The sequence below is a fragment of the Chroicocephalus ridibundus genome, chromosome 1, assembly GCF_963924245.1.
Source record: "Chroicocephalus ridibundus chromosome 1, bChrRid1.1, whole genome shotgun sequence".
NCBI lineage: Eukaryota > Metazoa > Chordata > Aves > Charadriiformes > Laridae > Chroicocephalus > Chroicocephalus ridibundus.
The window spans coordinates 84,021,573-84,033,966 of NC_086284.1; the positions used below are offsets into that span (position 1 = coordinate 84,021,573).

A 12,394-nucleotide genomic window follows, 5' to 3' on the forward strand; every position below is an offset into this window, starting at 1 on the left:
CCATAGTCACTTGAGATCCAGGATACTTGTTAGATTATAAAATGACTTCACAAGGTGTATTAATGTAGGAGAGAAAAAACTGTGATTCATTTAGTGTGTATCTTACATGCTATTTTAGCAGATTATCAAAACCATGCCAGTGTGAATAAAAAGCTCTAAATGTAAGGATGAGAAAACATCACTGTCTTATTCAGCATGTATTTACTTCACCATCTGACAGTAGATGTTTCCTTAAAGAATAATTTACATACAGAAACATTACTGCATTTTTAAGTTCCAATCTCAAGAGATTTTATGAATTTACTGTTATAAAAAAATGCAGTTTTTCAGAGATAATATTGGAAATTCTTTCAGTTGGGTGTTAAATATTTCCCTCTTCCTGGGTTGCAACCCAAATGTAGCAGTAGTGTGTGAATGCATGAATATCCCAAAGTGGAACAGACTACGAGATAAAATGAGAAATGTTATTTCTCTGCCAAAAAAAACACATAACCAAAGCAAAATTGCCACGGGTACATCTTTCCATACCTTTTCAGGTATAGTTAAATAAGGTATTTTAACCTGAAAATATCAATCTCTTTAGTTAATAGAAAACATGCGATCCATGTATTGGGGGAGATTTAGGGTGTTTTATGGATGATTTTCTATTCCTTTTTTGAAGTGAGTCTGCTGTAGTGGAATGAACAACTAACTATTCCTAGATTATAATTTGTTGATAGATTTTAAGAGGCATCTTAATGAAATACAGAAGGCATGAGAAACTAGCAATGAATGCTCTGTGAAATATTTTGAGGAAGAGAGACCACTGGGAAATACCAGGAATCCAGTTGTCCTGACTGTTAAAGATATTTAAAAGTTCGGTCTCTGAATATTATCAGGGTGATGCTTAATTATTCTGTCTGCTCTTCTACTACCCCTAGTGTAGCTTTCACAGAGCCTGAAAAGGGAAGACAAGGAGGCATGCCTACAGCTTTTCCTAGACAGCCTCTAGCTGACTCCATCATGCTATCATCCATGCTATCAGAATCAAAGGTGCCAAGTCAAAATCAAGACTCTTGTGACATTCCCAAAGTAAATCAGGCTTGTGGGGCAACGGTTAGTTTACGGCCATATGACATGATAGGAGGAAGCCTCAGGATGCCGCACAACAGGAAAGTGCTGAGACGCAGCAGCAGCATCATTGGAGGATCTGCAGGCATTGAGATGCTGTTTGAAAAGAAGGCAGCCGCAGCCAGCTTGAAATGCCTGGACATCACCCGAAGGGATGAACCCAAATCAGAGAGAAGGGTGGAACTCCCCCTGGGCAAAAAGCTGTCAAAAAGTTATTCCCAGAGTTGTGTGTACGTCAGCACTGATAGGAAGGACAGTAAGAGGTGTTCGGGCACAGGTTCCAGTCAGAAGGACTCCAAGCAGTGTCGAACGTTGCCCTTGTGGAAGCTGGACACCAGCACCTGGAGGTGTCGTGGCCCCTTTAGCTATTGTTTCCTAAGCAGAGGAAACGATGACAATGATGATGAAGATGATGGAGACAGCCATCAGCTCTCATGTCTCTTCGAACCTCAGATCCCGTGTGAGCTCGCAGAACCAGTCGGTGAGTCATTTTCCAGTGAAAATGAGCAGAAAGTCTTGGAGTCCCCGAAAGCTGCTGAGCCCTCACAAGATGAGGCAGTCAACACGCATGAGAAGAGCAGTGCTGACATCCAAGGTGGCCAAATTGATGTGAATCTCAACGATGTGGCCTTCGATGCACGAATCACGCGAATAAATGTGATGAAAGAGAAGACGTACGCAATGCCTGATGGATTTATTGCAGCACAAAAGGATGCCAATGAGCTACTCTCACTGGTCCGAGCAAGTATGGGCAAGAGAGAAGATTTACATCCAGAAACATATGACCTTAAACTTTCTAAGTACAAACAACTGTTATCTATGGAATCAAGACAGTTGGGAAGTGCCTGCAGGAAAATGGCCATGGCTGATAAAAGCCCTGAGGAAATGCTTTTAGCTATGACTTCCAGCTTTCAAGTACTCTGTTGCTTAACAGAAGCCTGCATGCGTTTAGTTAAAGTCATGAACTCTGAAACACAGCAGCAGGAAATTATAGCTAAGATAGACGAGGTTGTAATAAACTACATTTGTCTTCTGAAGGCTGCAGAAGCAGTATCAGGCAAGACCTCCAGTGATCCTAGCGTTAAACTCTTGGCTCGACATTCGACTACCATGGCCGCTATTGTAAGCACACTAACACGTTCTCTTAAAATGCTTTTAAACAAATAAAATACGAAAGTCACTTCATAATCTACCTTTGCAAAGCCATACATAAAAAACTTTTATTTACTGTATGTGTATGAACTAATGTAACAAACTCAGCTTTCTCTGTATATTTTGTTATTTTATATAAAATAGGTATGAGATTAAAAAAAAAGTTAAAAGTACTGAACACTGACAAAAGTAATGACCAGATCTCTCCTTCTGTTTATATGAAAACAAAAGCCAAAAAAACTCTCTCCCCAAGACCAGAAAAACAAACAGAAAAAATCCCATATAGGAGCAAATTGATGTTTGGCTATTTTTCATATAGTCAAATCTCTGGTTGTATGAAGTGAACTTTTAGAGCCTGTTATGTCAATGAAGTTGTTTTCTGTTTCATCCAAGTTTTCGCTTGGAGAATGCTCCATGTTTAGAAATGAGAAATTAAATCTTAATGTATATAACACAATATTTAATGTTTTAAAATTATAATTTTTAAGCATTGAAAATAGCAAAAAGACATTTAAAATCCGAGAGACTATTATAACTTACTAGAGAATATATATATAATAAATGACTCTTTTGTTCATATGGCCTGAATTACCTGATTCTTCTTTTCTAGGAAATTCTGTATTTCAAAAAAAAAAAAAAGTATCGAAAATACCAACTTCAGAGAGTATCTGATGTATTGAACATTAGTGTTGGCATTTCAGATAGTGAAGGTAACTGTGGAAGACTGAGGACCCATAAACCAGAGTGGTGGTGGTGTTCTCTCTGACATGAGAGATTGATGTCATACTGGTCAGACCAGAATGTATAGGGCAGGTCTACACGCTCCTTTCCCTGGTAAATGAGAGAGAAGACTGTCAGGAAATTCCTATGCTGTTTACTGTTTCATCATATATCTATGGTGCATCTGAACAACATGAACTGCATCTATTTTGTTAAATATTTTATACTTCACATTTTATGATTCTGAATGTTTAACTGTAAATAAGTTAGAAATAAAATGAAGTTTTCAGAATACAATAAATATCTCTGAAATATTTCCAGCTAGAGGCAGTTCTTCTCTGAGCGATGACAAAGGCAATTTGTGAATAATTTCTCTCCCATCTGAACCTTTCTGGAAAACATTTTGTTAGTCTTGTGTTTGAGAGACAGCCAAAGCAAAAGCCCTCAGTTTCACCTGGCAAATAGGCTTTCAGAAGAGCATCTGTTAAACTTTTCAGTCACCAAGGAGCAGCAGCCCTTGTGGAAAGTTCACAATGCCATTCTCCAAACTGATGTAGGTAATTTTCATGTTCTTCTCATAGTGTCACATGCAAAGAGTATAAGTGCTCTCTTTCGAAAACTTACCCATTCAGCTGAAGCACGTGTGCTGAACTAGAAAGACTAAACTAACAAAATTAAGTTTTTGCCAAGGAAATATTGTCTTGCATAGAGTGATGCACTTCACTGTGAAACCCAGATGTGCTTTTTCCTCCGACTGCAGAGAAACATCTTCACAAACACAGTATCAGAAGCTTAATCTGTTGTCCATAGGAGAAAAATCTGGTTTCCAAGACCAATAGCATGTGGAGCTGCTCTCCAGGGCAGCTCAAAGGTAGGCTGCAGGATGAATTACGTCGGTGGTGGGTGACAACAGCCTGTCCCATGTGGTGCTAAGCCTCAGTGCTCTTGTTCTGGCAGCCCTGGGAGTGGGGTTGTGTGCGCTGCTCTTTTGCTGCAAGTACCAGTGAAGTTATTTCCATGGTTTTTGAGTATTTCATAATGTGGAAAAAACATGCTGAATTGTTGTATTGGTACGTATTCCTTTGCTGCTTTGTGAGTTTATGTAAAAATCTCCTAGAATCACATGTATTCACAAGCATATTAGGTTGATGTCTCACAATCATTCTTTGTCAGTAATTATTTTCATCTTCCTTCTGGGCTCTGGGGAGACCTTATTGTGGCCTTTCAATACTTAAAGGGGGCCTACAGGAAAGATGGAGACAAACTTTTTAGCAGGGCCTGTTCTGATAGGACAAGGTGTAATGGCTTTACACTAAAAGAGGGAAGACTTAGACTCGATATAAGGAAGACATTTTTTGCAATGAAGGTGGTGAAACACTGTCACAGGTTGCCCAGAGAGATGGTAGTTGCCCCATCCCTGGAAATATTCAAGGTCAAGTTGGACGGGGCTCTGAGCAACCTGACCTAGTTGAAGATGTTTATGTGAACCTTATTGCTCATGTTTGGAGCATATTTGCTTTTTATGGTACCTGCATTTGCAACCATCTTCTCTTATTCTCAGCACGTTGTATTTGACACAGGTTACCTAGAGCTATTTCATTTTGTCTCAACTGCCAACCAAGTTATTTTTTGTTCATTTAATCTTCATCAGTGTCTTATTTCAGGATAACCTTTTTGCCTTGGCTGATCTGTGAGATTTGAGTTATTATCTTGCTACCTGTATAAGAGGTGCCTTTACTGACTCAGAATAAGGCATGCTCTTGTGTGATCCCTTTGCCATACTTTTAAAAGTGGAATGGGAGGGCATCGGGAGCTTAGATAGCCTGAGAAGCCACAAAAGCCTCTTCTCATCCATGAGGCAAAAACTGCAAAATGTTAATATTGGCCAAGTTGGAATGCTTGCCACCATCCTTGGCACCAGTCAGGGGGGCTTTTGTCCTGATGCGACTAGAAATGGTTGTTCTAAGACTTGTGCTCAAGGAGACACTTCCCCCTAACTTTTCCATCATGAGAAGATGAAGGCAGGACCCCTTAATCTAAGCGACCAAGGGTTTACTGCCCAGACAAAGTCCCTAAGTCAGCACTGCTGTTCCTTGAAGTATGAGAGCTTTCTCTTGTGGTGGCAGCAGCAAGGCAATTTCCACTGGGGAATGACCCTTACGTTTTCTCCACCTTTCCAAGAAGTAGCATTAGATGTGTTCCCTCTGGGTTTGGCATTCCGGTTGGGCAAGAGGATCAAACAGGGACTGGCCAAAGGACTGGAAGCTTCACATCAGTATCATGGAGTTCCGCTTCATCTGAGCTGCGTGCAAGACTTTCCATCATACCTAAAGGTGTTAAGTGAGGATTTCACCACTCAACTATCCATTTTCAAACTTGTTAACCTGGAGAGAATGTGCACAGGTTTTCTTTCTTTCTTCCAGAATTTGATTAGTCCTTGTCAGAGGGTCACAGAGAACTAGACTCATTTAGTAGTTCACCTACCAGGCCCTCCCCAACTGTCTCAAAACGTCCGTCTGAGCAGGGCGAGAGATGCCCACTGCAGTGGTGGGGCAGAATTTTAATACCAAGGCCTCCTCCCTTTCTCAAAAAGACTTTTGCTGCTACTCCTGTACCTGTTATTGCAGAATGTGGGCTGTTGGGCTCATCTCGGTCTTGAAACGCTTTTCTCCATGTTGCAGATGCAAAAAGGCTTGCTCTTTGAGAGACAGCCTTATAAGCAATGTAAGGGAATTCATGTTATCAATTTGGTTAGGCTTTTGGGTTGACGTGTTTGTTGGTCTTCCTCCCCTGCCCATCAGTTCAAACTGTTCTGACTTACCTGCTCAAACTGAAGTAGTCTGGTCCTTTGTCGTAAGTTCCTTACCTTACTGAAGTCAGTTTAACATCCATCTCAGCCTTAAGCTCTAAGATGATTAAGATGTTTCCCTCCACCAGGCAAGTGAGTTATGGGAATTTGAATTTGGTGTTTCATGTTCTCATGGATTCTCCTTCTCCAAAAAAGGTGGCTTTCTTTGTTGTCATCTTCTCTGTTAGAGAAATTCATACCCCTGTGTTCCTCCTTTGACCTTATACTTCAAAGACAGTCCATAATTTTTGCTGAAGGTGGTGTCTTAACATCACTTCGATTTATGTTTTCCTTCACATTCCTTTATGCTTCTAAGAAACATGCTTTATTTTGCACCTTTAATATCAAAAGAGCTCCCTTTATATTTGTAGTCTGGACTTTCTCTGAACATACAGACCATGTATATCTCTGACAAATCCAGTAGTTATCTAGATGGATGCCTTGAGTTTCAGTATTTGCTATAAAACTTAGGAATTGATACTTCCAACTGAGTATACAGCTTCTGTGAGACTGTTGAGTTACTGAACTGCTATATATCTACCATTCTTTCCCCAGGCACTGTGCCATCTCTGATGAGCTGCCTCAAGAGCTGCCACAGCACTTGGTAGAGTCAATCTAGAAGTGCTGTTTGCATGAGGGACACCAAGAACCTCTGCTAGATAATTTATGGCAGGTAATTGTATAAAGTTGCACAGTGTGAACAAACATGTGGATATTAATTTAAGAGTGAAAAAAAAAAAGAAAGAAAACATCCTGATCTCTATTAGCAGGGTTTCCTTCAATGTTGTAGTCAGTGTCTCTGTGACCGAGAAAGAATTAAAATGGTTTATGGCATGCTATGGTTTTTTATGCCATTGTGCCAAAGGTGATGACAACAGTGTGAATACATCCTCCATAGTTACTGCAAAAGGAAAATCTCTGCAGTCTGGAGTGATAAGGTGTAGGTGTACCCTGAGAATAGATTTATTTATAGACCATGCATCCTAAAGAAGACTAATTACTGGTAAGTTATATTTCTTTCTCAAAGATCAATCTCTGTTCCACCTGTGAATTACTATTAAAGGATAATAGGACAGCAGTCTCTATCAACAAAGATGGAATTAAGCTTCTAATGATAAACAGTATTATTGTTGTTTCTTACTGTAAGCAAAGGGCCAAAATAAGATAGTTGCCTCTAGTACAGAGTATGAAGACAACTGGCAACAACAAATATAAAAAACATTTTTATATCATGATTTGATATAGGAGACACTGAGATGTTACACAGTGGTTTTTACAGTGTTTTTCAAGTTGCTCTTCAGAGAGAAAAGGTGTTTTCTAAATCCTTTTTGGCAATGCATTTCAAGATTCCTCCATATTGCTTGTGCCTTTAAAATGACAGCATGGGGTCACGGTAAATGTCATCAATAACTTCCAGTGTTCTTTTTCATGTGCTAAACTGTAAGTTTGTATGTAGGATAGGTTTGAAAGTGGTATATTTACATGTCAATGGTGACAAACTGAAGGCTTCAGCCAGTGCTGCAGGCTTTGGTTTCAGTAGAAGTGTCGAGTTCCTTAATATAAATTAGGAAGTCTTCCAGTGTCCATGGGAAGATGCGATCTTAGCGCTACCTCATGGGAATTCCATTTTCCAGATGGCCAGGACTGTTTTTGCTGAAAAAGATGCCAAAGGATCCAGTTTTACTTCGATTCTCCTATTGCCCTTGAAGCGGCCACAGATGCAGCTGAGGATCTAGTCTGTCCCTGAGTCAGCAATGCAGAGGTCATGGATGCCTGAAGAATTTCCTGGTCTGTAGTTTTGCTGAGACTGATCACCCTGTCATCCTCTCTGTAATTTCTGATACCTCTGGAATCTTCATGGATGGCCCAAAGAACCAACAGCCTTCAGAAAGAACAGTCCCAACATCAAACTTTTCCTGGTGCATAAACCCATGCTTAGTGCTCCAGCTTCTCTTCGACTGCTTTCTGCAGCAAGAGCAGAAAACGCCCTCTTTTAGTTCTAGTCCAAGGTCAGCATGTTTCAGTGGAAAGCTTTAAAGCTTTGCAGCCCCATTGAATACTTACTTTAGGGCTTCTGCTACAGGTCAGTTGTACAAGCAAATAAATTATAGGCACCAATGTAGTACAGCTAATTGTACAGCTGACTTTCTCCTTAAAAATGCTGAACCATCACTGCCTGAAGTAGCCAGATGCACCTTATGACTTAGTGCAGTTCCAACAAATGTAATGTCTCTGAAACAGTTATCTATGCTGGACACTACTTGGATTAGACACTTACATACAAGCTATTTATAATACTAATTTTTGGCTTTTTATGACTGTGATTTCAATTTTCTTTCATACATTGCAGATAATTATATTTAATTCTTCTTGGTTTACACTTTTTTTTTTTCACCAGACCTTGTTGTTTCCTATTTTATTCCTCCTTTCTTTCATTGTTAACTTTTTTACACTTGAAAACCATGTCTTAAAAAGAGATGTATTGGGTACATTTCTCATCAAGGATGCTTCACAGGGTTTTGCTTTTAAAAGTAGTTCCTGCCTTCTAAAAAGGAAAATGTTTACTGCAGTGTCTTCTCTTTAAATCATTGAAACAGAATATTAAAAAGAAAATCTTTAACTATATGGAAAAACTACAAGAGCAAGATAGCAATGCTTTCCTTGCGGAGTCAGGAAGGATAAGTATTCACCAGAACAAACGAGGGCATGCCTTCCAGCTGCTCCATTTGTACGGTGATTGGACTTCAGGTAAAATATGGTGTCAGGAAAAAAAAAAACAGTCTTCGCCTTGGAGATGCTTCTGTGGAGATTCCTGCCAGCATGCCCTCCAGGAGGAGAAAGTTGCATCCGATGGAAAGGTTCAAGGACCTCCACCAAAACTCAGAGAATGTCCTGAGGAGCCAAGTGAAGCATCTGCGGAGGTAGCCTGCTCAGCACACATGGCTCTGCTCGTGGCATGAAGGTAAGATTGCAAATCAAATTCCTTTTCACATTTTATAAAGTCATTTCCAATGCTGCTATTCTTCCCCCTGACTGAGTTTCTCCTGCCAGTCTTACTGATTTTTTAAAAAAAAGAATAGTTTTGAGTGTTTTGTCTCTCCTCTCGTGCTGTATGAAAGACATAAATGAGTAAATTAGCTACTGGATGATAAAAAGAAAACTGATTCTACACAAAGGCTTGTTTTGCATGTAAAACCATACATCAGTACAGTCGGTATAGGTTTGAGGGATCCTATAACAATTGTAGTATTATGAGTAAAAATTGTTAAAAGAAACTTAGTTTTGTGTAACTGAGTTACCCACTGACAACTTGTTTAAACAATATTTGAAGATACTGTGGTCTATATTTTTTTTATTGACTACTTTTTTACACTTTATTTTTCCTTCCCTGCTTATTCTGAAATTCAGGACAATTCAGTTTTCTGTGCAAAGCTTGTTGAAAAGGAACTTCATTTAAAATGACATTATTCTTCCTGAACGTCTGTATTTGTACTTGGCAAGTTAAACATAAATATGTTGGGAGTCTTTGTTCTTGCAGAATGATTTGCACATTTGTATCTCTTATGTCCGTAGGACCTTTGGATTGAAAGGGTGCCGCCTTTTCAGTGAGTCTAGTTGTGTGTTCTCAGTGCAGACAGGCAGCATCAAGTCCCATCATAAAAGCACCAAGGTTTTTGATGGTCTTTTTTTGTAGAAGGCTGTTCCAGAATATCGCTGATGTAAGGTTTAGGGACCTGTTTTTAATTTCTAACTAAAGCCTAGGATAAAAAGGCTAGTTCTAATACTACATTTTTGATTTAAATAGTTCTGTTTGATCACTGGGGCTTGTACATCAAATTCCAGATGAGATCTGCCCCGTCTTTTTATAGTGGTATTATTACTTCTCTATCTTTGGAAAATTTCTTGTCTGGCACATCACAGAATCCCATTTGCCTTTCATGCGCGAAGCACACTGGTGGCTTGAAGTCATTCTGTGAATTACTAGTATGCACAGGTCTTTCTCAGTCAATTAAAACTGATGAACTCCTAAGTTACAGTGGACCTTTTTTCTGCCCCCGGGGTAGAATTCGTCTTGCTTGACTTTAGTTGTCTAAATGTAGGGTATCAGGTATAAATCACCTAAACACTCTCTACAGTCACTGCAGAAAGAGAGAGAGACATCTCTAGAGGCACATTCAAAGGTGTCTGGGATAAATCACCTCCTGGATATGCTTTTTTCTCTCTTTCTGTTGACAATATAGAGAGCCTAAACAACTAGCTCAGTCTCAGTGATGAACATAAGGAGATTAATATCCCCCACCCTGACCCCCATTTTTCACTGGACTGTTTTGAATTTTAATTCCCATCAATTAGTATTTGTCAAGGACATCTACTCTTCACGTTTGCTGGTGACATCTGATCATCACCAAATTGATGATACCTACCCTCTTTGAGTCAATCAAATGCCTTGAAAGGAAAGAGGCACGTTGTTTCTCCAAAAGAAATTAATTCAAATCAAGTGATGTGTGGCTATTTCCAGTGTCTGTTTGAGGATGTTATTTAGCCAATTAGACCACATATCCCAGCTTTTTAGACTTTTTCTTTGTCTAATTGTTTCCCTTATTCGTACTCACGTTTCTAAATATTTTGCTTACAAAGTTTTAATGTGCTGTGAGAATTTATAGGAAAGTTTTGTCAAAGTTCCCGTGACTGGATAAATTTATGTGGTCGTTTTTCAGATTTTTCATGTTGAGTAATTCTGAACTTGGTTTCTTTTGTTTGATCTTTCTGCTGATTTAAGACTGAACAGAATATGAATTCCACCAACGGTGCTTAAGAATGAAGCCACAGCCCAATTTAATGACAAACAGTAAGGGACATTTCCAGAACTCCTATTACTAGGAGGCTAAAGGCTTTGAGTTGACTCGAAGCCTACTAAAGGCTTTGAGTTTCGTAACACGAAACTTACTTTGAGTTGCTAGGGCTGAATATTGCTTGCTTAAATGCATTTGAGGTTCTTGAATCTCATAAATTTCTTTTATTGGATAGTTAGTGAAATATGGATAGTAAACCAGGAAAATTTAGGATCCATTTAAACAACTGCAAATGTTTCTATCAGAGATAAAAATGTGAGCTAGTCATGCTGGGCTCCCTTCAAACTGGAGAGAAGCAGGTGCTGCTAGAGGCTACTCACATCGTGTGAAAGTAAACATCAAAAGCAGGTAAGTGGATTCACATCTTGCAAATGCCCATTTCTCTGCTGAATTATTAAGGGAGCCATGGATAACCATCTCAAATGTTCATGCTTCACTTGTAGATGTTTAAAGTTGTATGTTCTTAATGCCAGCAAATGAAAGAACTCCACTGGAAAATTATAAGGGTATTGAAATTTATTGATTCTACGAAGCTTTCTACATTTTTCTGTTTTTTTTTTTTTAACATCTATCATTATTTTCGTGGTGTTGTCCCTTCCTACTTTTATGACACAGTATCCCATTACCCCTTCTGAAAAGCATAATCAAGCCAGTAGAGGACAGCACGTATGAATAACTTTGATAATACTCCACAACTTGGTATTGATTTTATTTTGTCACCGTCATGCCTGTAACTCATTCAAGTTGGGATGTACCAGCCTTCCCAGTCTCTCTGAGTGAGCCCCAGCCCTGTCTGCCAGACCTCCTTGTACAAATGCACCACACTGCCTCCCTAAGCACTGCGTACCATCAGCACTGGAGATAGAGCAATGAGCTTTGGTAGCCTGAAAGGGAGTGTTTAGGCTCTGTATAAATCTCACTATTTTGTCTAGCACCAAACTTAAATAGGAGCGATTAACAGCACTTCATAATTGTTCACAGTTTAACAATAGATCTTTCTGAATCCTCATTGGTATTTGTATAGAAATTACATAAATTATATTTTGCAAAACATAGAGTAGGCGGGATTTCTCACTACATCTTTTCCATGTTTCTAAATCCAGGATCAAGTAAACTGCAGATCATTATTAGTAAATAATACCAGTAATAAATGGTAGAAAAAAGGCAGATGGAGAATGCGAAACATTATTTCAGGAATAATGTTGTAGTTTTAAATAAGAAGTTAAAAGACTATTTCCCTTTTCTTAGGCAAATGCCATGCTTTTTCTTAGAACATATGTTGATAATTTGGCAAAGGTTCACAAAACCTTCACGTAGTTCTTACATTCTGATTCAAAGGCTGAGATTTTGTACAAAGGAATCTCACAACCTCAGATGGGCCATTTTATGGGATTGTAACAGCTGTTTGTTTACATTTATTGTTCAGGATGCACATCAATTTCCATGAAACTACTCATGTTGCATACTCACAGCTTTCATTAAATCTCTTTCTCAGTTCAAAATGGCCAAGTATGGTATCTACCTGAAGGTTAAACTTTTTTAAAAGCTGTGAGTTTGTTGACAAAGAGCAAAGTACATTTTGGTGGCTTTAAAATATTCTGCCAGCACTTCAGAAAAGAACTACATGAAAAGCAATCCAGACACGTTCACTCTTTGCTTTGAATGTGCATCATCAGTGATGTCAGTGGGACTCTAGTAAAACGGTTGTTAA

At 39.0% G+C, this 12,394-nt stretch overlaps 1 protein-coding gene across 8 annotated transcripts in view; it reads left to right on the forward strand.

Annotated features, from left to right (window-relative positions):
• The window catches only part of FRMPD4 (FERM and PDZ domain containing 4), a 411,398-nt gene extending 408,165 nt beyond the window's left edge, over positions 1–3,233 (forward strand). For 7 of the 8 annotated variants that reach the window (XM_063341639.1, XM_063341649.1, XM_063341690.1 and 4 more), the window contains one exon: positions 926–3,233. In XM_063341639.1, coding sequence (XP_063197709.1) covers positions 926–2,277 — 1,352 coding nt within the window. In that variant the 3' untranslated portion in view covers positions 2,278–3,233. Of the gene's footprint in view, positions 1–920 lie in introns of all 8 variants that reach the window. The other variant, XM_063341700.1, reaches the window with a different exon arrangement.
• Positions 3,234–12,394: the final 9,161 nt, after the last annotated feature.